The sequence below is a fragment of the Hordeum vulgare genome, chromosome 6H (genome assembly GCF_904849725.1).
Source record: "Hordeum vulgare subsp. vulgare chromosome 6H, MorexV3_pseudomolecules_assembly, whole genome shotgun sequence".
NCBI classification, from domain to species: domain Eukaryota; kingdom Viridiplantae; phylum Streptophyta; class Magnoliopsida; order Poales; family Poaceae; genus Hordeum; species Hordeum vulgare.
Genome location: NC_058523.1, coordinates 517,867,706 through 517,893,981, shown reverse-complemented (window position 1 = coordinate 517,893,981; position 26,276 = coordinate 517,867,706). Strand labels below are relative to the sequence as shown.

At 45.7% G+C, this 26,276-nt stretch overlaps 2 protein-coding genes across 3 annotated transcripts; both read right to left on the bottom strand.

Annotated features, from left to right (window-relative positions):
• Positions 1–2,244: 2,244 nt before the first annotated feature.
• LOC123402309 lies at positions 2,245–3,715 on the bottom strand. The gene is made up of 2 exons (XM_045096208.1): positions 2,975–3,715; positions 2,245–2,808 (listed from the first exon to the last, which is right to left on the bottom strand). The coding sequence occupies exons 1-2, from the start codon at positions 3,449–3,451 to the stop codon at positions 2,800–2,802; spliced, it is 486 nt and encodes a 161-aa protein (XP_044952143.1). The 5' UTR covers positions 3,452–3,715; the 3' UTR covers positions 2,245–2,799.
• A 1,287-nt stretch (positions 3,716–5,002) lies between these two features.
• On the bottom strand, positions 5,003–23,571 carry LOC123402879 (DNA repair and recombination protein RAD54). 2 transcript variants are annotated; one of them, XM_045096841.1, is made up of 23 exons: positions 23,085–23,571; positions 21,607–21,984; positions 21,233–21,319; positions 20,843–21,083; positions 20,594–20,719; positions 20,426–20,482; positions 20,248–20,334; positions 19,945–20,040; positions 19,709–19,759; positions 19,465–19,539; positions 19,276–19,362; positions 17,062–17,153; positions 16,860–16,992; positions 11,041–11,160; positions 10,849–10,962; positions 10,675–10,758; positions 10,473–10,553; positions 10,332–10,390; positions 9,727–9,922; positions 9,534–9,632; positions 8,782–9,231; positions 8,520–8,567; positions 5,003–5,550 (listed from the first exon to the last, which is right to left on the bottom strand). In XM_045096841.1, exons 1-21 carry the CDS (start codon positions 23,408–23,410, stop codon positions 8,887–8,889), a joined length of 2,934 nt encoding a protein of 977 aa, XP_044952776.1. In that variant the 5' UTR covers positions 23,411–23,571; the 3' UTR covers positions 5,003–5,550; positions 8,520–8,567; positions 8,782–8,886. The 2 variants fall into 2 exon arrangements, with proteins under 2 accessions (XP_044952776.1, XP_044952775.1); XM_045096840.1 differs by lacking the exon at positions 5,003–5,550 and having other exon boundaries at positions 8,271–8,567.
• Between the last annotated feature and the right edge of the window lie 2,705 nt (positions 23,572–26,276).

The following is a 26,276-nucleotide window of genomic DNA, read 5'->3' as shown; positions in this document are numbered from 1 at the left end:
TTGTGGTCCCTTTATTATTCCTATGTTGGGGTTGCAACTCCTTGGGCAAAATCACTTCAATGTTTGTTCCATCTATGCTTCCAATAGCATTTTGAAATGAGGCAAAAACTTTGTTTTTCTTAGTATGGGTACTACCAGCAGATCATCTACAAATCTCTAGCAAATAACAACATCATTCATCCATCTATCCAGCAACAACTAATCAATGCACCATTCATCCATCCATCATTCGATGATACAAAGAGATGGGGAGGAAGACATGCTCACCAACAAGATACGGGGAGGGACGAAACAACCTTAGGCAACGCCATCCGGCGGCTAGGGCGGGGTGATCTCGGGTTAGGCGGGGCTGGAGTTGCTAGGTGAGCTCAGGTGAAGCGGGCCATGTCAATGTCCTTCGTCGGGAAGGAAGGGATGGGGATGTAGGTCCGTAGAGGGGCGGGTGCAGCATCTCGTGTCGAGCGATGGCACCTGGAGGCGGTTGGGATGAACCCTATCGCGTCGGGGGTGGTAGAATGGAGGATGAAGTGAGCGACAAAGAAAAGGGGCGGTCGAACATGCTCTCCTTACTGGACCGAGTGGCATTTTACGTGTAATTCAACTCTCAAATAGGGATAGTCACAAAACTTGAAACGTTTTATTTTGCAGGAGCTACGAGAATCGTGAGAATTAGACTACTCATAGTGAGGAGTTACTTTGACTAGTAACATGCATATGTTACTAGTCTATGTTACTACCTCCATAGTGGGGAGTAATAAATGTATGATGTCATGCAACATTTTATTTATTAGCTTATAGATTCATTTGGTCTTGGTATGTGTGATGTTACTCATAGCATGAACAACTACTTATGTTACTCGATTCATCGCTTTCCTCATTAAATCATTGTCACATAAGCAAATTTACTGAATTGGACCTTATGTTACTGCTGAAGTTACTCCCATTATGGGTTGTCTTATGTGAATCAATCTGTGATTGGATGGTTATATGAGGACGGTGGTACGCCCAATCCATCAGTGTTCAAGTTCTAGACTTGACATTGGTGCTTGCATTATTCCTGAATTTATTTCAAGTTTTCGGCGATGTTCGTTCAGTGGGAGAAGACGTTTCCGTCGACTACAAGACGTGTGTAGTGAATTCTTAAAATCTCAAGATGCTATGACGTCTCGGAGGTGATTATAGGGATAGAATGTGTGTGTTAACATTTATAGGGGTGAGTGTATACTTTTATATGTGAGTGATTTTTGATCGTGCCGTGTGTAAAAGAAAAGGTGAGAATTATGGTTCGTAGGTGATTTTTCATTGCACTACCGCTTGTAACATTTTGAGGCGGTTTTGGATAACCAAATCGAGTTCTTTTCCTATTGTTGATTCTCCGTACGCGATTGTCGAGAATCACCTCAAAAGAACTGGCCGTGATCTTGACATGCTGGTTGGGCATAGCTGCATAGGTCATGCCGACCTGAGCACTCAAGATGGGAACAGTTTTGTATTTGTGGGGATCTAATTAATCAAGATGTCATGGCTGTCCCTAATGCAATCAATCCCCGTGTTACAAAGTGCGTGGTCAAATCAAAGGCAAAAACAAACGGCCTCTTTTGTCTTCAAACCAACCCGTGGATCGATCATTGTTTCTGACTCACTAGTCTCCCAGCACCTTTGATGGCTTGTTGAGAAAAGCAAAATGATTCAGAGGAAACAGCTCGGCTTCACCAGGAGTTGTGCCACAAATCGTCGGAAGAAACATGCATCTTCAAAGATGATGACCGACGACGATCGCCACCAATTGATTCCACGGACCTTGTACGTGGTGCTTGCTTATCCCATTATTATCCTCTTAAACAATCCCACTACGACCGCCGGCTGCCAGCCTACGGGGGAGACAGTGCACCCACGGAATGCGCTAAAGCAACGTTAGCATAGCCGCCCCACCATTGATTTTCTCCTGCAAAGTGCAAAGCCGGGCACCATTTGCTCACGGACCAATACAATAAGATCACTAGTGCTAACGCCGATCTAGCCGGCCATGGGGAGGACTTACGCATCCAGTGCAGATGACTTGTCGGGGGAGCCAGCCACACCCACCCTTCGTCGATCTTCGTCTCTCTCTCTCTCGATCGCACGCGCCGGCTCTGTGGCGCCTGTCTGCCTTTATATATAAACCCACATGCGGCGGAGCACATCGTGTATAGACGAACTGACGAAGGAGGAGGAAGGAAGCATGCATGTGATGCACAGCGGAGCAAGGTGACAAAGGAGCGCACTGTTGCGTGCATGATCCCTACAACAACAGAGGCCAGCAGAGGCTCAGCTCGTGTCGCCACAGATCTGGCCGTCTGGCAAAGGCTAATCATTGCACCATAAATCCCCCATCTACGCACAAGCATTATGTACAGGCCGCCATGGGCAGGCAGAGCGAGATGGTGGTGGAGGAAAAAAACAAAGCTTGGAAGAAGAAGAAGAAGAAGAAGAGAAAGAAGTGTGAGGTGATGCATGGGGATCTAGTGGCAGTGGACAGCTGCTGCTAGCTAGCTGGCTAGGGATCGAGAGCGGATCACTTGTGAGATAAGAAGAAGGAAAAAAGAAGTGAAATTACAGAATTGTTTGCTCTTCAACACATGCACACACATGGACATGGACACTGGCCATCTACAGTGGCTAGCTAGCACACACGCAATCAGGCCACCCAAAACGACTGACGAGCGCGATGAGAGAAGACCGGTGAACATGGTGCGAGCGATGGCGAGGAAGAAGAAGGGTTTCGTCATGTCGCCGTAGTCCCCATCGGCCGGTCACCTCTCATAGCTCCTGCAATGGGTCAAAGGATCTGTAATGAGACAACACATCACTTCATCCAACAGCTCTTAACAATTCAATAATTGCGTACTAGTAGTAGTACTATGATGATGTACTACTACGTGGCTAACGTGGACTGCAAAGATTGCTACTACATGGAGATGACCAGCGGACGGACCTGCTTGGACGCGGCCATGTCGGTGGCTATCTTGGCGTCGGCGTCCACGGCGACGACCTTGTCGCCCTTCTTGGCCGCGGCGGCATTGTTGGCGACGCCGCCGCCGACGCATAGCGACTTCCGGAGGCCGAGCATCTCCCTCCACCGGCTGGACCCCTTGGGCGTGGACGCCCTCTCCTCGTCGGCGCTACCACGGAGCTCGTCGCGGAGCGTGGAGGGAGCGCGGCCGCCCTCGACCTTGAAGGGGAGGATCCTGCCCTTGGAGAAGAGCTGGTCGGCGGCCATCATGGGGTGGCTGCCGACGGAGAACTCGAAGTTCTGGTCCTCCTCCTGGCACCGCAGGCCCATGGCCCGGTTCTGCACCGGCGGCGGCGGCTCCATGGAGAAGTCGCTGGAGAAGGAGATGCGCGGGCCCGGCTGCCCGCCGCCGAACGCCACCGCGCCGCCGTCCGGGTTGTACATGTTAACGCATGCCATGGCTCGCGCGCTAGCTAGATTAATTAGCTCGATCGTCGTGGGATAGCTTGGCTGATGCGTGGCGAGGCTTTTAAAAGGTGGTGATGGTGGTGGTGTCTGGTCTCGGCGTGCGAGCTGAAGAAACGGGGCACTGTTACGGGTCACTGAGTGTGGAGGTGATGGTGGATTTGGATGGGTTTTATAGAGATGAGAGGAGAGGGGGGCTGCTTGGGATGAAGCTTTTGGGTAGATGTGCGCTGCAATTGTTTGGCACCGCCTGTAGTAAACGGTGATGATTGAGATGCATGGCGAGCTGTTTTCTTTCTCCACCGGTGAACAATGGATTAGAGCCATATAGGTGAAATATATACAGTACTCCCTCCGATACATACACAGGTTGCGTCAGTTAATTCAGATCGGAGGAAGTGGTACTTTTCCCTAGAATTTTTTTGGAAGTACTCCCTCCGTTCCTAAGTATAAGACCTTCTTAAGATTCCACTATGAACTACATATAAATGTATATAGACATATTTTAAAGTATAAATTCGCTCATTTTGCTTCGTATGTAGTCCATAATAAAATATCTAAAAGGTCTTATATGTAAAAACGAAGGGAGTATATGAGTACAACAATGTCGGCATGGCCATACGTATGCGGGCATGTGGGTTTACTCGAACCATATGAAACGTAAGGGTTGGTCATGGCTTTTTCACTTTTTGTAGTTATGGTTTGGAGACTAGCCACTTATATCTGTCATCACCTGAAACTTGACTCTCGAGTGAAGGCACCCGAAACTTGAAACCCAGTTGAAGTCTCGAAGATGCTTCTTCTGAATTCCAACGGGCACCCGTCACAAAACCCCATCACCACAGCATCACCGCCGGCCGCATGCCACAGTACAACCGTTCAAACCTTTCTCATTACACAAAAAGAGAGCACGGGGATCGTTCTGGAACGGACTGTTGATTTTGTTTCTCTGTGCCAGCTCCAGGCCCGGGATAAGAAGAAGAAGAAGAATGCCGTTTGTTGATATGCGATCTTGGGACGATAGATCGCAAGTCCCAACACGGATCGGGAACCATGGACGCGTGCGTGCGGCGCTCATGGGGGGGGAGAAGAATCTCAGGAGCGTCGGTGTGCCAGTGCCAGTGCTCCCAGCAGCGATTCTTCCTCGTTTGGATGCGCGCTGCTAGTTGCTTGGACGTGTGGCAAATGCCGGTCTTGGGGCCTCGCCGCGGTCAAACAATGGCTGTCATTGTCCAGCTTGTGATTGGCATTGTTATCATAATCCCGGCACGGTGGTTGGATAGAGTGAATTCTGGCATGCCGCAACCGCACTTGATTCCCGGCCCTTTTACCACCGGGAAAGCAAGCGCACGTGAGGTGCATGACCCAGATGCGGCAAGGTCTGCCTGCCACACCGACCAACGCCACTTGGGTTCGCCTCGGAGCTTGACACGTAACCCTTTGCGATTTATTTGCAGATCAAGAGCTACCAGTAAGTACATGTATGTCGTCACGTGAAAGATGGTGTTTTTTACTTGAAACCAAACTAATGACCAAAGGAAAATATTGCACGGGGAAATTTTTGGTTATATACATACATTTAGTAAAGGGTATACATCGAGGGGAAATCGACGTTTTGTCTGCGATTATTATATAGCAGTAGTGTCATCAAGCAGCATGAAATAATTGAGAGCAGGGGCATAATTATTTCTTCGAATGAGCCAAGGGGCATGATTATAGTGGGGTTTGCGAGGAGTATGGTGCAAGGATGCCAACCTCCAAGTGTAGAGTAGAACAAATTAGACCCATCCATAATTGCAGGGGGAATTAGCAAAGGCGCAGACAACAGTCCTTTTCCTCATTGAACACATGATGATCCACCACACGGCACAGGGCCATACTGGCGTGGCAACTGTTGGGGATCATGCGAGACAAGAGGATCGTAAGGCTTTGTTCATGAAGCGCATACCGAGGAACAAGAAAATCCGTACGGCCTGAGTCCGACGGCCTACGGTGCGGTGCGGGGGCGGGGGCGGGGGCGTAGGTTCGGTGGTAGCTTTCTTCCCCGTGGATTCGGGACCAGCGGCCTCAGCGGAAGACCTGGCGTGGACGACCTGAAGAAGAAGAGCAGATGAGCACAGAAAGCGATCTCCATAACAAATGAACAGATATGTGCTGTTCAAGGGGAAAGCAACGTTAATGGTAAGGTCACCAGATGCCAGGGTAAGCCATGTTCAGGGCAGAATGGAGTACGAATGCCCAAGCAAAGAATCAGGTAGGCTGGCATTCTTAACGAGTCTACATGGCTCCATATCACTGGAGTTAAAATCCAGTTAAAATGTTGCACGCTAGAAATCAAAGCCTAACACACCAAGCAACGACTACGACTGTAATCCTATCCAAAATTTGAACCGTCAATCCTAGCTGTGACATTTCTACGAACTGCAAACTTCTCGATACCTATCGACAAAAAGGATGAAGTGGAACATCTATAGCCTGGCAGATATTGTTAAGTGCGCATGCACATGCCAGATTAACAAAAGAAAATGCAAACATGCTTAAAGATGTCCGGGATTGGGATCGGTTGGGCACCAGCAGGAGGGAGGGAGGGAGGGAGAAGGTAGGTAACAAGATCGTTTGACCGACACTTGACCGGTTTGTTATTTAGCCAGAGTGAGCTGGCGACATGGACCTCTCAGAACAGGACCATGTGATCCCAAAGGATCCTCTCCCTCCTCGCCTTGGTTCCGTCTCCATGACCAATCATAATACGGCTCCTCCGTCCTGTGCCTCCTCCAGGTCACCTCACAGCGGACCGGTCAAGGAGTTCTTGTTCCTTAGTAATGCCTGTCCTATTTCTATTGAATCACAGACTATAGTGTCCTGGTGGAAACAGGACCATTTTAAACACTCGTCTAGTCTCAGGTCACCTCACAGTGTCCATGCTAATAGATGGAGTGCAACATGCTGCTGGAATGGCAAAATTACCAGCAACGAGATACTCCACATTCAGATCATGAAAAGCTAACGTTTTGGACAGGTCTCCGACACATAACATGGAGCATTAACTTCTGTTTACAAACATATCAATAAAATCAAACAAAAGTTGATATTGTGCTAGTACTTTTCGAGGCAAGTCTGCACGTATGGTTTCCAAGTATCAAGGCTAAATATTTAAAAAGATATCTGTAGTCAAAGTTTCAAAAGTTTTAGTAGGCTTATGTCCAGAGGGACGTTTTTTTATGAACTGGACGTAGTAGCCACCTCCAGCAGGGTGCTGGCGTTTTATATATATTAACTCTCACATATAAGAAAGGATAGCAGATTAAGCCTCAGTTAGGTTACTTGTGTTGTTGGATGACGTGCCATGTCACTGGAAAAGGGGCCGAGATTTCAAAGAAAAAAACTGTTAACCTACTGCTGAATATATGACACTGAAACCTAATCTGGAGTGCACCCAGCCTCGAATACAGCATAAAGTTTTGAAGCACCCATCTAATCATGTTAACCTCACTCCCCCCTTAGCAGCCAAGGAAAGATATAAAACATGACATGCCAGGGAAGAGAAACTTTTCTAACAGATTTCAGAATGACCCTTAAGAATGTCATCGAATTTAACACTTGTCCCCATTACTATAAGATACTTAGATGGGTTGAAGTAGGATCTTCACATTGGTGTGATGCAGTAATATCAAAGACAACAGAACTAGAGTTCTATGCTGTAAATATTAGACCATCTAATCTAAATCAACAGTTCGAGGTGAGGTCTAATTTCCACAGCAATATCATTAGATAAAAAGGATTCCGCATGAGTTCTGTAAGAACATGGAATCAAAAGTTCAAATTATGTGCATTTTCTGCAGATTATGTATTATAAATAGAATTCCGTTTTAGCTACGGATGAATTAAGAACCATTTTAGGAAAAAGCAGATCATTCATGGGGAGAAAAGCATGTGCATTCCATTTTGTTAAGTTGCTTGAAAACCTAACCACATAATGGTCAAAGTTTTAGTATAAGCAAAGCTCTTAAGATCAAGAGAACCCATGTGAGCACATGAACAGCACCAATTCTTTTCTTCCAGCAATGTGTTAACTTTTGTGACTGCACATGTGAGTGGTGGGAATGAAGACCAGCCTCATTGTGACACACACTCAACCCACTACCTTTAATCCTACAGATCTCGAGAAAAAAGGAAAGAACAGAATATATTTCCTTGTAATTATAATAACTAAAGGTGAAGACCACCCACCCTTTTTCTCTGGCTACATATCGCATGCATGTAGCAATTCTAATGTCAAAATACAACAAATCACATTATGGACATTCTGGGGGAAACGTCCAGCTTATATTGCAGCGAAGTTCTATTTTGAGTAGATTGAAGAAATGTGAGCCCCTGTATAAGCAGGAATTTCCATTTTTCAGTTTACACTTGATCAAGATGATACTAAAATAGCCGCTAGGCTGGATCTACGAGTACTTTGATTTGACTATGCTAAGAGGGTGACCACAACAGTGCAAATGCCAGGCTTTTACTACACTAATTTGAGAGTGTCTTTCAAAAAAAAAAAAAAAACTTGAGAGTCTGGCTGTCACCCACATGGTAAGGCATAAATAACAGAAAGCTGGAGGTGAAAGCAAACAACCCAGTGCCCGATTTTTTTGTCAGAATAACACTCAAATTGCCCAGCTGGTCTCCTTTGCATACTGCAGATCTCACAAATTCATGAACTTTTATTACGGTAACGGCTACAGCCTAAACATCTCTCAGATCCCGGTGGGTAGGGGAGGTGCTAAGCTCAGAAACATTTATAGTACAATATGAGAAGTGCATGTATATCCAGGAGCTAACATTGATAAAAGTGCTGGCCTAAAAGCAAATTTGAGCTATATTATGGCCAGTTGTGGAAGCTGTACACAGACTAAGACAACACAGTGTGAAAACAGCCAAAAGATTATTTACCACAGCATCACATGAAGTGAAAAGTAGATCTATAGACAAGCTCATAGATGCCATGAATTTAGAGTAAACCAGCCTCACATTGCGCGATTGTAATGTATGAAAAACGAAAACAAAAATGAACCTTTGATGATAGTGTGGTACAATGATTAGCCCTTCGTCTCGAAATGATCTGCAAGTTATCAGCAACCATGTTAAAATTTCTTACTCTGATGGAAAGACCAAGTGATGAATAATGCTCTGTCCGCTTGAAAAGGCAGTTAGCTTCTAAAAATTACAACCGTTTCAATTTTTTAATAAATATATTTGATATGAATTTTACAGAGGGATGCAACCTCATTGGGGGGAGGGGGGTGGGGATGTTTTTCATATGATTTCTTACTCACCGTAACCATATGCAGTATATACACCGAGACGGCGGTATTTACACGACATAATACAGATCAACAGATGCCATTTCAGTGGAGAATTTAGCTCTAAGTTGGATGGATTCAAACAAAATCATCATCAGATATATCAGAAGCAACATGAAGTCTTTTAGTCTGAGGTTGATGATCTGATGAGGGGTTGGTTTTTTTCAACGGTTGCAAGCAAACTGGAGATGTCCTCTTGGATTCAGTTCGAGATCTCAAAGACGAATTCTTCAAATTGAATCCCATCATCTTCAAATTCTTGCCAAGTAAAGATTGCCTTCCAGGTTTCCTCGGAGAATTTATTTTCACCGCTTCTTTTTCTCCACTAGCTGTCACTCCATTTGGTTGATGAGCTGTTGATCGCACCATAGATTCAACTGGAACAAGTTTCCCATCAACCTGATTGGTGAAAACAAAAGAAACCTGCAAGATACACATGTCATTTTTTACAAATGGCTTGTTGACAAATGGCAGCAGTTCCTCAGAACCACGTTAAACAACCTTAACTCCTAAGCACAATCCATAGCATTCTAAAGCGTTATTTTCCTCGTAATCGGATAAAAAGATGGTAACTGTAAGAACAAGTGTATCAAGCGGAAGTGGTAGAATCTTACAACAACTGGAAAAACTAAAGAAGTAACGAAGGTGTGAGATTTGTGAGTTCTAACACAAAGAAGACCTATATAACTACTAGATGCATAAGAGACATGGACTGAGGCTATCACCTCGTCACCAGCAGAACACTGGAGGATGGTATCAGGTACAGTTGATGAATCAGAATGATGGCCCCAGCTTTGTAAATCTTCTTCAGAAGGTTGTTCGATCTGAAAAGGGTGTGAATGGAGCAGTACAGCAAAGTACTTGAGATTTGAAGCAACTACAGAGTTACATTCTAATAGAAAAGGGTGTCACATATACCTGTCGATTTGAACTATTCATTTTCTGCACACATCCGGAGATCTCTCTAAAGCCACCAATATCAGTATACAACTTCTCTTTTGATGTCGAAACTGTATTATGCTTAGTGGCATTTAAATCCAAACCATTACCATCTAACGGCATACAGTGATCCTTGTTACAGCGATCGCACTTCAAATTTTCATGTATTTCAGACCTGCGAGACCAAATGGAAAGAAAAGGATGATGTATAATATCAACTACATATAGACGGAACTAATGAATTTGGATATTGGCTTTTACATATTTTGAATAGTATTCAATGGTTTAACTAATAACAGAGTATTTAGGCCTAACTTAGAAACGAATCTGGTTTCTATGAATAGCATATTTGCGACAGTTTTTGACATTTGTTTGCAAGCCAATGGTAATTTGACTACTTATTACACCCTCAACCTAAATCAAATGAGCATGAACTCCTTTCATCAAACAATTTATGTAGTAAGCCTGCATGTTTTGCATGATAATATGCAAGAAACTGTGACCTTGATCCCAAAGGCAACTTAATTGCACTTATGTACATGACTGGCAACTGATCCAAGCTATAATGGAGAAGCAGAGTTCACCTGACTTGATCATGCAAAGTAAAAAGATCACGCAGATCTTCTGTTGAAAGAGAATTGCCCTGCAAAAGTGAAATGAAGACGTGAGAAATTAACATTAACATATTTGGCACTTTCAAGGATTGAAAAGAAAACTCCAGGTACTTGATCCTGTATTTTGTCGTCCGCTTGTTCCTGCTGAATAACTCTTTGGAGGCCTTCTTTTGCCATTTGACGCTGATATACCTATAGATGAATGTGGCATATCATATTGTCAGCAGAAGAAGCAATCAGCAACTCAGTATTCCTTCACTTGACAATGAAAAAATAAGTAAAAAAGGAATGAAAAAAAAATGGAGCTGTCAACCTTCTCCTCAATGGTTCCAGTGCTCAAGAACCTGTATATGTACACTCTCTTCTTTTGCCCATCTCTCCATACTCTAGCAGCAGCCTTTGCAAATATCAAAAGATGAAAAGGTTCAACTGCAAGGTGTTTGGAGTTAAACAGAACCATTGAGAGTGATAAATCACAGATATTAACCTGCTTATCATTGGCAGGGTTCCAATCTGGGTCAAAGAGAACCAATCGATTTCCACCCACCAAATTAAGCCCACAACCGCCTGCCTTGCTACTAAGTAGAAAGGCAAACTCGTCCTGCCAAATACAGTAATTTAGAATATAATGATAGGTTATAAGTGCTTCGGTTCAGGGTACAAGGTTGATGTTACGTACTCTAGATAGATCATTGAATTGGTTCACCAACTTTTGCCTTTTATTAATGGATGTTGATCCATCAAGTCTAACATATGGATATCTTCTTTCCCGACATAATTGTGCAAATAAATCTAATGTCTGCACTTTTAGACAATGATAATAGTTAATGACTCCAGCTCTGTAGATTGCAGGTATCCAAAGAGCAAACTAATTATAACAAGTACTCCCTCTGTAAAGGAATATAAGAGCATTTAGATAAATACTTTAGTGATCTAAACAGGAGCGTGTAGATCACTAAAGTATTTAGCTAAATGCTCTTATATTTCTTTACAGAGGGAGTATCTTTTATGAACAGAAACTAGTTTACACGCACATTCTAAAGACTGTACTCTCCCGTTTGATGACAAACATGCAGAGAATATGTAGTACACAAAACAAGTAGGAAGAGCCAAAGAGGTGCAAAAATAAAGTCATGTGCACTTGTGCAGAAACTAGTACTCCCTCCGATCGGAGGGAGCAGTTTAAATATATGATTTTGACAGTCCAAAAAGGAAACCAAACATAAATCCAATATATAGGTTTAAGGTTGTTAGGAATATGCAACTTGTATTCCCATGAGGCCATAGGCCGATATATATACATGTACAGGTGTGGAACATATGCAGGAAACCCCTTATACAACGGGATAAATACAAAGGGGTACATGACTTATATTATACTCCCTCCGTTCCTAAATATAAGTCTTTTAAGCGATTTCACTAGGAGTCTACATAGGGAGCAAAATGAGTGAATCTACACTCTAAAGTATGTCTATATACATCCGTATATAGTCTACTAGTGAAATCTCTAGAGAGACTTATATTTAGGAACGGAGGGAGTAACTCTAACACCCCCCCCCCCCTCAAACTCATGGTGGATGAACAACACTGAGTTTGGAGAGATAAAAGCCATGTTGTGCTCTAGTCTAGGCCTTCGTCAGGAAATCCGCCAACTGTAACTCGGAAGGCACATACTGAAGAGCAACAACCTGATCCTGCACAGCAGCGCGCACATAGAAAGCATCAACACCAATATGCTTGGTGAGCTCATGCTTCACAGGATCGCGCGCAATGCTAATAGCACATGTACTGTCAGATAAGAGCAGAGTCGATGTAGTGACAGAAACACCAAAATCCTGAAGTAACCACCATAACCAAGTCACCTCTGCCGTCAAAAGAGCCATCGCTCGCAACTCAGCCTCTGCACTCGAACGGGAAACTGCAATATGTTTCTTCGTCTTCGAGGCAATGAGAGAACCACCAAGAAAAACACAGTAAGCAGAAAGTGAACGGCGATCTGAAGGATCACTAGCCCACGTAGCATCCGAATAGGCATGAAGCTGTAAAGAACTGGAGCGAGGAAAGAATAGACGGTGAGAGATCGTGCCCCGAAGATATCGGAGAACACGGAGGAGATGACTATAGTGAACCGATGTGGGAGTAGAGACAAACTGACTCAGAATATGAACCGGGTAAGAGATATCCGGACGAGTGACAGCTAGATAAACAAGACTGCCAACAAGATGACGATAGCGCGTCGGGTCAGGCAGGGGATCACCATCAGTAGCAGAGAGGTGAACACTGAGCTCCATAGGAGTCTCAACAATGCGCTCATCAGTAAGAGCAGCACGAGCAACAAGATCTTGGATATACTTTTCCTGGGATATAAAGAAGCCATCAGAGGTAGAAGAGACTCCAATCCCAAGAAAGTAGCGAAGAGGTCCAAGATCAGACATAAGAAAATGCTCACTAAGACGGGCCTTGACAAAGGCAATATAATCGGGGTCATCCCCAGTGATGACCATGTCATCAACATAGAGAAGAAGAGTCCGACCACGAGGAGAAAGGTGAATAAACAATGCTGGATCATGAACACTGGGTGAAAAACCAGCGGCAGTCACCACAGAGGCAAAACGCTCAAACCAGGCGTGGGGGGCTTGCTTAAGGCCATAGAGAGAGCGTCGAAGACGACATACCACGCCATCAGGAACAGAATACCCAAGTGGAGGTTGCATGTACACCTCACGCAGCTCACCGTTAAGAAAAGCATTCTTAACATCAAGCTGAGAGATAGACCAGTGGCGTGTAGAGGCCACGGCAAGAAGTGTACGAACAGTGGTCATATGAGTCACAGGAGCAAAAGTCTCGTCATAATCACGACCATGCTCCTGCTGAAAACCACGAGCCACAAGACGAGCTTTGTGACGCTCAAGAGAACCATCGGAGCGAGTCTTAACCTTGTAGACCCACTTACAAGTGATGGGACGGACTCCGGGAGGAAGGGAAACAAGATCCCACGTACCAGTGCGTTCAAGAGCAGCAATCTCCTCAGCCATCGCAAACTGCCATTCAGGATGAACAACAGCCTGATGATAAGTAGTCGGCTCAAGAACAGCAGCGCCAGCGGTGGAAAATCCAAAGCGATCAACAGGCGGACGAGGACGAGAACGCAAGCCATAAGTAGGCTGAGACGAGGATGACGACAGATCCACAGAGGCATTCACAGAACGTGAACGACGAGTGTAACACTGAGGAAAAGATGGAACAATGGAAGGAGGAATCGCCAAAATAGAATCGGGGAGTGGCGACGAAAAAGTCACCGGAAATGAAGGTCTAGAATCCGGGGACATGCTAGACGAGGAGACCGTGGAGATGGTGGCGACAAATCAACTGGACGTGGAGAAGCAGGGGGAGCGGAACGAGTAGGCAAAGGCTCGACGGGTGTGATAGGTGTGTCAGGAAAAGTGAGAAAAGAGATATCCTCCACGGAAAACGTTGAGGAAGATGGGCGTGGGTAGAAGGGACGAGACTCATCAAAAGTCACATCCCGAGAGATACGCATCCGACGACCGATAGGATCCCAACAACGATAGCCCTTATGCTCATCACTATAGCCTAAGAAGACACACTCAACAGACTGAGCTGTCGGTTTGGTGCGTTCGCGGGGGGCAAGAAGAACATAGCAAACACAACCAAGCAAGCGAAGCATCGAATAATATGGAGAACGATCAAAAAGACGCTCGAAAGGAACACCACCCTGTAGGGCAGCTGAAGGCTGGAAATTGATAAGATAGGTGGAGGTGGAGACGGCCTCAGCCCAAAAATGAGGCGGGAGAGAGGAAGCAATCATCAATGCACGAGCCGTCTCAAGAAGATGACGATGCTTGCGCTCAGCAACGCCATTCTGAGCGTGAGCACCAGGACAAGAGAATTGAGAGAGTCCCTTGCTCAGCAATCACGCAACATCTTAGAGATATATTCTCCAGCGGAGTCAGCACGGAACACACGAATGGGAGAAGAGAACTGAGTATGAACCATGGCAGCAAAACGCTTATAAATGGATAACACCTCATTACGAGAAGTCATGAAATAAAGTCATGTGTAACTAGAGAAGTCATCTATGAAAATAATATAGTGTTTATGACCCCCCTTTCGAAGCGAAGGGAGCCGGACCCCATACATCGGAATGAACTAAATCAAAAGGACGCTTAGACACTGACTCACTATGTGGATATGGTAACTGAATCTGCTTGCCAAGACAACAACCCTGACACTCTAAAGAGGCATCTCCTGACCTCGACGAACTAACGACGACAAACGAGAACCACACAGATGACCAAGCCGATGATGCCACTGCTGGAAGGAACCAGTAGCCGAGGCGACCAAAGCGGAAGAACTGGCGATAGAGTGGGCAGCGGAAGGAACATGAAGCCAGTCCAACTCCCAAAGACCCTCAGAATCACGGAGGCGAGGACCAGCCCCAACCAGAGTGTGCGTGCGACGGTCCTGGACAGAACAAGAGTCAAGGTCAAGGATGACACGACAACCAGAATCAGCAAGTTGACCAGCGGAAAACAGATTCATGGTAAGTCGAGGAACATGAGCAACATCAGGAACAGAATAAGGAGTGGTAAGAGTGCCTCTACTAACAACAAGAAGGGGAGTACCATCAGCGGTGAGGACATGAACAAGAGAATCAAGCGATCGAAGAGATGACAGAGTGGAAGAATTAGAAGTCATATGAAAGGAAGCTCCAGAGTCCAGAACCCATGGGGATGTACCTGACTGTGTAGAAGGTGGTTGCTCAGTGCGGGAAGCCTCAGTCACAGAACCAGCAGTACCCGTCGAGGAAGGCAACCGGATCGGGGAGGCCTGAGATAGAGCAAATGCGGGATCGATCTGGCTGGTGACGGGAAGGAGAGGCCGGCTCGACGGGATCGATCTGGCCGGGAGCGGATCAACAACACGAGTTGCGACGTGTAAAAGTTAACCTAGCTCTAATACCATGTTAGGAATATGCAACTTGTATTCCCATGAGGCCATAGGCCGATATATATACATGTACAGGTGTGGAACATATGCAGGAAACCCCTTATACAACGGGATAAATACAAAGGGGTACATGACTTATATTATAACTCTAACAAAGGTAACTATCACTTCACCCTTAATTCCAAGTACCATGTTCTTGACTTTGTGTTCTAGGGCTTTTGGTTGTAAGATACTCCTTCCGTACACAAATATAAGAGGTTCCAGGGTTTTTTTGAATTGGATGTATATAGACACGTTTTAGTGTGTTTGTTCACTCATTTAAGTCCGTATGTAGTCCAAATTGAAATATCCAAAACATCTTATATTTGTGAACGGAGGGAGTACATATCTTTTGACTTTCGTAGTTCTTATAATTAGTATATCCGCAGGATATGGTCTGACTATAAACATGATAGTAAAGACAATGAAGATTTGGGATTAATAATGGCTTACTAGTTACTAGCATGATACCATCCCTTTGTTTATTAGAGCATCTCCGGCCGTTAGGCGCCCCCAGGGGCCGAAATAGCGCCGCCTGGGGGCCAACTGGCGAAAAAAACGGCTTGGGGGCTCGGGTTACGGGCTGCGCCCCCACCCCAGTCGGCCATGAGGAGAGAGATAGAGAGAGGGGAAAGATTCCCTTTTTGCATGCACATGGTGGGCCTAGCAGAAAAAGAGAGGAGAGAGAGAGGAGAGAGGCTGACTGGTGGGGATTGTGGATGCAAAAATAGCACCAGTCGCCCCCAAGCGCCCCCCGGGGGGGCTGGGTTTGGCCTGAGATCGCCGGGGTTAGTTTTGGCTAAATCCAGTGCAAAACGACGTCCGGGGGGCACGACTGGGCGATTTTTTTAGTGCCGGCGATTAAAAAGGCGCATGGGAGGGCGTTCTGGGGGCGCGGCTGGAGATGCTCTTAGAAGTACTTACTTAATAATTTAACTTAATGGTTTTCAGTAGCCACTAGCCAGTGTAAAGAATGCTAGCACTAGCAGGCCTAAGGCTACAAAGAATGTAGAACTTTCAAGACAACATAGACAGTAATAAGTGCACTGATGTTCGACTTATTGTTGCAGGACCCCAGGAAAGTTTTCAAGATACGAATTTTTCCATCACCAACAATACCTTCACGTTTTCTTATTTTTGAAGCATACAGATGTGAGCTTGGCCAATTCATTAATGAGTGGAACGTAGTTTAAATCTTACAACATCCATCCCCAATGGAGCCGCCAAGACCAACAAAACCTTACTAAAATGATACTGTGTTATCAACATTAATGAGAGGAACTTAGTTTAAATCTTACAACATCCATCCCCAATGGACCCGCCAAGACCAACAAAACCTTACTAAAATGATACTGTGTAATCAACATAATACTCCCTCTGTCCCGATTTAACTGACCCCATTTGCATATAAATTTGTACTGTACTAACTTAGCTCTCCCTCCGCGTCACTTAATTCAGGACGAAGGGAGTACACTAAAAACATCTTACCTGAGTGTAATTTGATACAAGGACAATACGGTCATCAGTTTTCAGTCGGAGGTGCCCTAGCAATCTAGCCAACACATGCATTTTGCCAGATAGTTCTACCCACATTCCTCCTCCACCAGTCCATGATCCAGATCTTGCATAAAAGAAACGATACAGATAAGTTGGATTTGCTTGAGGAGCTAGTGAGAAAAGTTAGGCATACCTTCCTTGAAACAGTTCTGGAGGGAAAAAGCGTAGACAGTCATCGAAACCGGAGCCTCCTGACTTGCTACTCTTTATGGTGTCATAGATTAGCTGCAATACCAAGATAACCAAGCAACATATGTTTGTCATGCTACATATAGTTACCAAAAAAGTGAAACTGATGCAGGCTGGCTATGAAGAACAGTAACACAGGCAACAACAGCCCAGAATTTCACATAACCTATCAAATCACATTAGTAACTTCCTAGCTGCCAGGTATCAAGAAATAATAAGTCAGTGCAAGAACTTGGTTACCAAGCCTATTCCGCATTCTACAAGGAATATTTTTTTTTAGAGAAGGAGGATGACCCCCGGCCTCTGCATCTGGGAGATGCATGCGGCCATTTTATTGATTATTCTCGAGGACCTTACAAAGCAGTACAACAATAAGCCTGAATCCGCCATCTTGGCAACATCTGTCGCTACTCCTATCCATATGATGAAGGGGTGCAAGCTGGACCAAATACCCAGACCTCTCACCTAAGCGTAACATCTAAAGCCGGAGACCCTGACCGAGCCACATACCGGGTCCGGGGCACAAACCGGTCCGACGCACTCACATGTGTCGTCGCCGCCATCTTCCACTGGTCCATCTTCAGATCAGATTGAGGTACCAGCCTTGGCAGGTGCCTCCGCCATCGACGCCATCATGACGCCAAACAACGACCTCCACCTACGCGAGTCCATCTCCAAGCAACGGACGGAGATCCATGCTAGGATAGGGCCGCACCACCACCGTCGCCCACCACCCACAAGCGCCACCCAGCCCCAAGGTTCCCAAAGCGGCGCCTTCAAGAAGGGAACGGCGCCGTAAGCGCCGCCGCCGCCCAACAAAGTTAAGGCTTTCGTCTGGGAGACCTAGGGGAAGGGGAAGTGAGGGGATCAGTCCATACCGACGCCTCCAAGGAGGAGAACGGCGCCCTCAGGCGTCACCGTCGACGCGGCCGGCCATGGCCGACCAGGGATTTCGCCCGAACTAGATCCCCACCACCACCAGCACCTCCTGTACAAAACCGGCAATCCAAGAAAGCGCGGCCCGACCAGGCTGGCCCGCACGCCAAACAAGGGAGGAGGGGAGGCGCCAGATCGCGCGCACCGGCCACCGCAAAAGCCGCCGCCGGACGCCAACGACCACTGGATCCCGCCGCCTGCGTGGCCAAGACGTCGGATCCACCTCCCGCACGGCTGCTAGCCTGCCATGCCTCGCCAATGGAGCCGCCGCTCCAGATCCGGGACTCCGCATGCAGAGGCAGGGCAGCCTAGGCCCCGCCGCCACCATCCTTGGCGCCCCGGGGGAGGGGAGGAAGGGAGGGGGAGGGGGAGGCGGCTAGGGTTGGGAGGGAGGGAGGGAGACGTGCGTGAGAGTCAGCCCTCAAGTTACCGAGAACAAGGAATATGGTGTCAGCTTATAACATTGTCAATCTATGCAGGATACATTATCATGAACAAGCTTTAAAACTGTCAAAAAGTAGATAATTCCAGTATAGAATGCAGATGCAGGGTAGCACTTGACAGCAATATAGAAGTATACAATGTTGTGCTTAAGCCTCTGGTGCTTGAAAGAGAGATCCATTACTAATTACTACTACAAATATTAGAGTTGGTGACGGTGGTGGTGGGGTTTCATTCACCCACTTCAACCTCCCGGGTCATTGTTTATAAGGCGTCCGGCCTTGGACGCTTAGGCGGCAAGGCGCGCTGGCAATGCCTTACAATTAAGGCGCTTATGAGTCGCTTAGGCGTCAGGGCGGTTGGTGCTCGCCTTAGGTCGCCTTACCGCCTTATAAACAATGCCGCAGATACATATCTTAACATATAACTAATGCTTTTTTGAAGCGGGGAAGAAAAAACAAATACTTCAACACAAATCGTGACAGGAGTCAAGACAAAGCTCAATCCAGCGTTGCAGCGTGCTGAGGATGTAGTGTAGGTCAAGCAGGGCCACAACATCATGATGCCAGGTGAAGACAACGACCAAGTGCAGCGGCAGAGCCAAGGGCGTGTAGAAGGCAGAGCCAGACGAGACAGCTCAATGTGTTGAGGTTTAGCAAGGTACGGACATTAACTAATTGCAGTAAAAAAAAGATTGTAATAAACTCTGATCCTACTGTCAAAACTACTTTCACTGAAAGAGATATATCGTGGGGCAAAACATTAAACTGAAATTATTTACCTTCGGATGGTTGCATAATTTCTTAAGAGCAGTAATATATGCCAAAACTTTAGAACCCTTTGCTTCTTCAGATATCAAGCGTTTAACCTGACAGGGTCAACCACAGACTACTGTAAATATAACTCCGACTACCTTACATGTGCCTACTGAATATTGCTTGAAACTCAGAACAGTACAAAACTTCCTTACATTTTTGGAGTGTATGAAGTGGTTGTACAGTGTCATCTGTAAAGGAGTCAGCTTGCAGCACACTACTTCAACAATCTATACAATAAGCAGGGTTAAGTAATGTAGATGAGGCACAATTATATAATGTAAAAAGAAGGAAGAATCACTATAAAAGACAAAATGGATAGCAGGTACACAATTCTTTTTGTGTTTTTTGAATGTGTGATGAACATATCCGGTCAAATATACACTGGAGAGAACATACCTTTGGTGGCAAGTGATTGGACAGGAGGGCATTTGTTCGTCTCAATATAAACTGAATATCATTGAGAAGCCATCAGAAGAATTCAGAAGGTAATTAACCTAGAGCCCATAAAATTGTAGAAGAAAATGCATCCAGACAATTCTAGAGGAGATTATAACATAAATGTGGACAATACAGTAGAACAAATTTATGTAGTGCGGAGTGCAGACAACCTTCTTCAGAGGAAAAGGACTTGCCTGATTTACTTTTGCACTAAGCTCTCCAGATCTCTCGGATCCCAACTTCTTTTCTTCTGCAGTTGCTGTGGGTTCTCTTCCACGAATTATTGGTGCCTTCAATTAGGGGCAGATAATGTTAGAGTTAAATACAGAGGAAAGGAAGATAGGATGCAATTAACAGGAATAACACATGATTTTAGGTGCACAACACACAAAGAAACTTGAATAACAAATATCTGAGAACACCACTATCTGTTAATGAATAGCTGTAACTGATAATATTTAGCACTATAACTTGTGATTTTCATAAAAAGTACATACTTCATAATATCGGCGAAAATATGCGGCATCCCCCAGAACTCCTGGATTTGTAAAATTTACCATTGAAAAGAACTCTTCCAAATCATTCTGCAGCGAGAAATGAATATATCAAAATTCAAAACAATGGTTTCAGGCTTCCAGCTACAATATGGAAAAGAATGGGAAAGCAAAAACCTACCTGCATTGGGGTACCTGATAACAGGATACGCCGTGTACAAGGAAGGGCCGCCAGTGACTGGTGCATCAAGTGTTTTGGTGAGTTCAGGCAGAGCAAAATCGGAGATGAACTTAATTGCAAACGACTCATGTATGTATGAAAGGCAACTAAATTGGCAAACTGATATACCTTGTTTGTTAGTGTCTGATCATTTTTCAGCCTGTGAGCCTCATCACATATGAGAAGGTCACAGCTTCCTGGTATTTCAAATTTTGACGAATGCATGCGGAAGGTCTCGTAAGATATGATGAGTACCTGATTACAATTCCAAACATATAAATTCACCAGACATTGTCATGAAGACACAATTCTGATTGCAATTGGTAAGCATGGTAATAGAAAATAGCAGAAAGGAGAAGAGTTTGAGTAAAAGAAAACCTGAAGACGGCTCAAGGGCTTTAAGAAACTTCCTATTCCAGAAAGAACATCAGCACGTGTGCTTTCACAGAGGGCAAGCAGGTGCACTTTTCCTTTTAACCATTTACTTATCTCAGATTCCCAGTTGCTAACTAGGCTTGTGGGGGTTACAATGACAGCCCTTTTAACCATTGGCTTACCCTCAAAGCCTTGAGCGAGAAGGGTATATAGTAAAGTTATTGACTGTAAAGTCTTCCCCAATCTGGAAAGTGCAAGGAAGCATCAGAAGTAGCTTTATGTAACAGCAAGTCAGTGACTAAATAAAAGGATTGAAAGACAGAAGCATTATGTATTTACATCAAAGTATAAAAATGGACAAGAGGTAGGGCATGAATTGTTCCAGCTTATTACCCCATGTCATCAGCTAAAATGCATCCAGCGATTCCATCGTCACTTAGCAACCCAGAGACACAATCAAACATAAACTGAACTCCTTCCCTGCATTACAACACGATCATGTGATTTACTTTCATCATCTCAAAGATTCAGAAGAAATCAGCATTTTTAGTTATTGTTTGCACCTGCTTAGCCTAAAAACAAACCTGCAGTGCAATATGTGGTATCTATATGTGAATGTCTACAACTTACAGAGAGTACATGTTCTGCACAAAGTTAATGCTGATGGTAATTACCATGGGGGATACCATAAAATAGAGGGTTTACTGCAAACAATCAAGCATGTAAAAAATGAATATAGGAAAAACATTAACAGGATAATATATTACCTTTGATGAGGACGAAGGTAACGTACAAGCAGATGGTCAACTTCAATTGCAGTAAAATTGTTATTCTCTTTGTCACATTCCTCGGGTTGCCACAAAACTAATGGCTCTATGCCAGGTGGAAGAGGTTCCTCTTTCTCTGAGGAATCATCACTAACAATGGTAGGCAGCTGCTGAAGATTGTTTGGAACTGCAAATGGCTGTACTGAACCCCACGGGACAAATCTTTTACGGGCTGAAAGGCGCCGAGCAAGAAGCTCACTATTTTCACTGTATCCGTTTCCACACGGAGGTTTGAATGGTTTTCGAGCTATCGCTGCCGCATCAGAAACAGAAAGGATACGTGGAATAAGTGGCTGCCTTCTGACAACCAGGTTTCCCCTGACAGAAACCAGGAAAAATGCATAAATATCTTCAAACAAGAGAGTGCATTTGTGATGCTATAGTCAATTAAACCAAAACAAATTTCAGTGTGTGCAAGGCAATCTAAGAGAAAATGACTTGTAACTGAGAAAAAGGCTTAGAGCGATACATCACATAGTGCAAGATTGTTCCACCTGACCATACTTTCTCTGACCAATACAGTAAGATTTCAGGATTCTTTCGTGCCCTATCATACAAGGTACTCACTGCCATATCTCTATGCTTAAAATCCTGACAGAGAGATGACTAGAGTATCCACACTATAGAGCACTCTGTTACACATAGCTACCCATTGTTTACTTGGTATGCACAATGAGTTATTGACTAAGTCCAATCTGTCCACATATGAAAAGAGTTACAAGATGGAATACATAAGGTTAAATATCTCTGTCCATATTTTACCAGCTTCATGTGATCTCCTCCAAGTCATTCAGCCATATGCATACTCACCAGCCACCATACTTACGTGAATGGCAATATTCAGCTTGAAGCCGTTACGAAAACTTGAGTGACAGGTATAGCTAGTTAGTGAGAGGGATCAGATCAGAGCATCAACATTCAGGCTTGGATACTCCAGAACAAAGTTCTCAAGAGATAACCCTGCAGATTACACGGGAAACAACCAATCGAGTGGGATTAAAAAGAGAGATCCTTCTATCACGTTGTAAGTTACATAGGATTTAAATTCTACCCTGTTTTTCCAGAACAGACCATGGTGTGGGGAGAGGAATTGGACTTGGGTCTCTTATGCTAAATTCTAGAGGAACCGGATCAAACACACCCAAGCTGAGGCACATTGTTCAGATGTACTAGTATCTAACAGGGCGTGGATTAGTGTATCACTGGGGATTCTTATGCTGAATTGGCATCTGAAACCACAAGCATGTCCCACAACAATCCAGGAGCATCCATCGACTAGTCTCGTCACCATAAAAAAATCTAGATGAACACTAATGCGAACCCTAGCCCCTATGAATCCACTAAGATGCGTCGATACACCACCAGCGCACAGCACGGACACGCGTACATGGGGCCGAAGTGGTCGGGCCAGAGCGTACCTGACGAGCGCGTCCACGTTCTGCGATTTCCTCTCCTCGTCGGGCTCCGCAGCGCCCCGGCGCCCACCCCGGACTGGCCCCCCGCCTCGAACTGGCCGCCCGCCGTCGCCGTCGCCGTCATCGCCGTCGCCCACTTCCTCAGCCTCGTCCTCGACGCCGCCCGCGTCGCTGCTGTCTGCCACGTACTCGTCGTCGTCGTCGTCGGCCGCCTCCGCCCCGCGCTCCGCCTCGGACCCCGACTCGTCGGAGGAGAGGGTGACGACCTCCTCCTCCTCCTCCTCGTCGGAATCGCTGCCGAGGCAGTCGCGCTTGCTCCTCGACGGCATCGCGCCACCTCCGGCGAGCGGGATGGTTCGAAATGGGTGCCCAATCGTGTAGATTCTTCGCTCGGGGTTGTGAGTTTTGGGGAATTTTTAGGAATAGAGAAGCGGGGGTTTGGAGGCGCTGCAAAAAAATTGGCGGTATGGAGGGGGAGCAGCGTGTCGGAGAAGGTGCGGGAGGAAAGGGAGAGTGGTGGTTGGGCTGGAACGAAGGATCTGTTTCTGAGCGGTTAAGCCCATGTTTAAGGCCCAAATAGGTTGAGTTCCCAAATGAAGCTTTGGGGGTCCCCCTATTCCAAAAAAACGTCTCTCGTTGCAACAAAGTGTCTGTTCTCAAAAAAAGATACAGAAACAAGTCAAAACCCATTAAAAAAAGCAACAATTCATAAAAAAGATGCAGCAAAGTGTCGAATAAACGCACATGGACCGGTGCCAATTTTTCTGTCGCATGTTTTTTGTATCTCAATCCGGCAGTTTTCTTTTGGGTCTTTTGGGGTTTTTATTTTGGTTTTAATCCTGAAATAATTTATTTGCTTCCCTTTATTTTTATTTATTTTATTTTATATATATATTCTCGAATATCTGAAAAACAAAATTAAAAACATGATTTTTACTAATGCATATACATTTAAAATTACTAAAAAGGTTTTTTCATTTTGAAAACTGGCAGGGATATTACTCCAGGTATACCAAGAGCGGGGATTATCCATCTCCAAGACATTTGGGGCCGCCTGGCCCCCCAGGCCGACTGGCGATAGCCGGCCCCCTCGGCCCACGAGTACGGTCGGCTAGCGATAGTCGGCCCCCTTAGCCCACGCGTACCTGGTCGGCTGGCGGTAGCTGGCCACCTCTTTGACACGCGCCCGGACGCCTGGCGGGGCTGGGCCGGCCGGCTGGGCGGCCTGCTCTCGTCCCATCCGACCGTACTGCCATGCTGTGACGTGGTGATGAAGGGTTAGCGAGGCTACAGGGACCCCGACCCTGACCGGGCAAGAAGGTCATGTAGCCATGTCCCCCCTTTGTCGCACCCGCCCTCATGACTCGGCGCACCGACCACTGCTGCACACGATCGGCGGGACCCGCGATAAGACCCAACAGCCGGTGGGCCCCGCAGCCGCTCCAAGAGGCTGGCAGACGGCCCCCACCCCAAATCCTATCGTTACCATTGTAACCCCTGGCTGGACTATAAAACCACGTCTCTGCCCACCGAGAGGGGCAGGCCGAAACACATAGCATCCCCACAACCACGCGTAGAACACCACCTGAGGCAGCGAGACCGACAACTAGTACTCCGTCTCCCTCTTCACGAACATTCATGTCACGATAAAGAAGTTACAAAGGACAAATATGTTAGGTAGCATTCCACATCAAAAAATCATTCTTTATCACTTCTCTGCTCGAGGACGAGCAAGAGTTAAGCTTGGGGATGCTTGATACATCTCCAACGTATCTATAATTTTTTATGGTTCCATGCTATTATCTTGTCAAACTTTGGATGTTTTGTATGTCTTTTATATCTTTTTTGGGACTAACTTATTAACTCAGTGCCAAGTGCGAGTTCCTGTTTTTTCCGTGTTTTTGACCCTTTTCAGAGGAGAATATTAAACGGAGTGCAAACGGAATAAAACTTCCGAAAAGATTTTTTCCGAAACAGAAGATACGCACGGGGCATGAGAACCAAGGCAGAGGCCACCAGGGGAGGCCACAAGCCCCCTAGGCGCGGCCAGGGGGCGCGCCTAGTAGGCTTGTGGGCCCCCTGTGGCTCGTCTGCCCTACTTCTTCCGCCTATAAATCCCCGAAAAATCCAAAACCACGAGAGAGATCCACGAAAATACTTTTCCGCCGTCGCAAGCTTCTGTCTCCGCAAGATCCCATCTGGGGCACGTTCTGGTGCCCTGTCGGAGGGGGGATTCGGACACGGAGGGCTTCTTCATCAACACCATTTCCTCTCAGATGATGCGTGAGTAGTTCACCATAGACCTTCGGGTCCAAAGCTAGTAGCTAGATGGCTTCTTCTCTCTCTTGGATCGATGTAATCTTCTTTTGCGGTGTGTTTGTCAAGATATGATGAATTGTGGATTTATGATCAGATTATCTATGAATCTTATTTGAGTTTCTTCTGATCTCTTATATGCATGATTTCATATCCTTGTATTTCTCTTCGAGTTGTGGGTTTTGTTTGGCCAACTTGATCTATGATTCTTGCAATGGGAGAAGTGCTTGGTTTGGGGTTCATACCGTGCGGTGACCTCACACAGTGACAGAAGGGGTAGCGAGGCACGTATCGTGTTGTTGCCATCAAGGGTAAAAAGATGGGGTTTACATCATTGGTTTGAGTTTATCCCTCTACATCATGTCATCTTGCTTAAGGCGTTACTCTGTTCGTCATGAACTCAATACACTAGATGCATGCTGGATAGCGGTCGATGTGTGGAGTAATAGTAGTAGATGCAGAAAGTATTGGTCTACTCGTCTCGGACGTGATGCCTATATGTATGATCATTGCCTTAGATATCGTCATGACTTTGCGCGGTTCTATCGATTGCTCGACGGTAATTTATTCACCCACCGTAATATTTGCTATCTTGAGAGAAGCCTCTAGTGAACGCTATGGCCCCCGGGTCTACTTCACATCATATTTTCAGCCTTACACTTTTACTTCCTTGCACTTTCCGCCTTCAGATCTCACTTTGCAATCAATCTTGAAGGGATTGACAACCCCTTTATAGCGTTGGGTGCAAGCTCGTTTGTGTTTGCGCAGGTACTCTAGACACTTGGCTTGATTCTCCTACTGGATTGATACCTTGGTTCTCAAACTGAGGGAAATACTTATTGCTACTATGCTGCATCACCCTTTCCTCTTCAAGGGAAA

Bases quoted from the DNA above. Each gene is read 5' to 3' on its own strand.
- LOC123402309 (XM_045096208.1), bottom strand. From the start codon at position 3,451: ATGGCATGCGTTAACATGTACAACCCGGACGGCGGCGCGGTGGCGTTC.
- LOC123402879 (XM_045096841.1), bottom strand. From the start codon at position 23,410: ATGCCGTCGAGGAGCAAGCGCGACTGCCTCGGCAGCGATTCCGACGAG. The intron at 19,540-19,708 runs GTATGTTCTCTC...CTTATTGTATAG, and splicing joins CCAATCACTTGCCACCAAAG to ATTGTTGAAGTAGTGTGCTG. The intron at 9,232-9,533 runs GTGATAGCCTCA...TGTATCTTGCAG, and splicing joins AGTGTTCTGCTGGTGACGAG to GTTTCTTTTGTTTTCACCAA.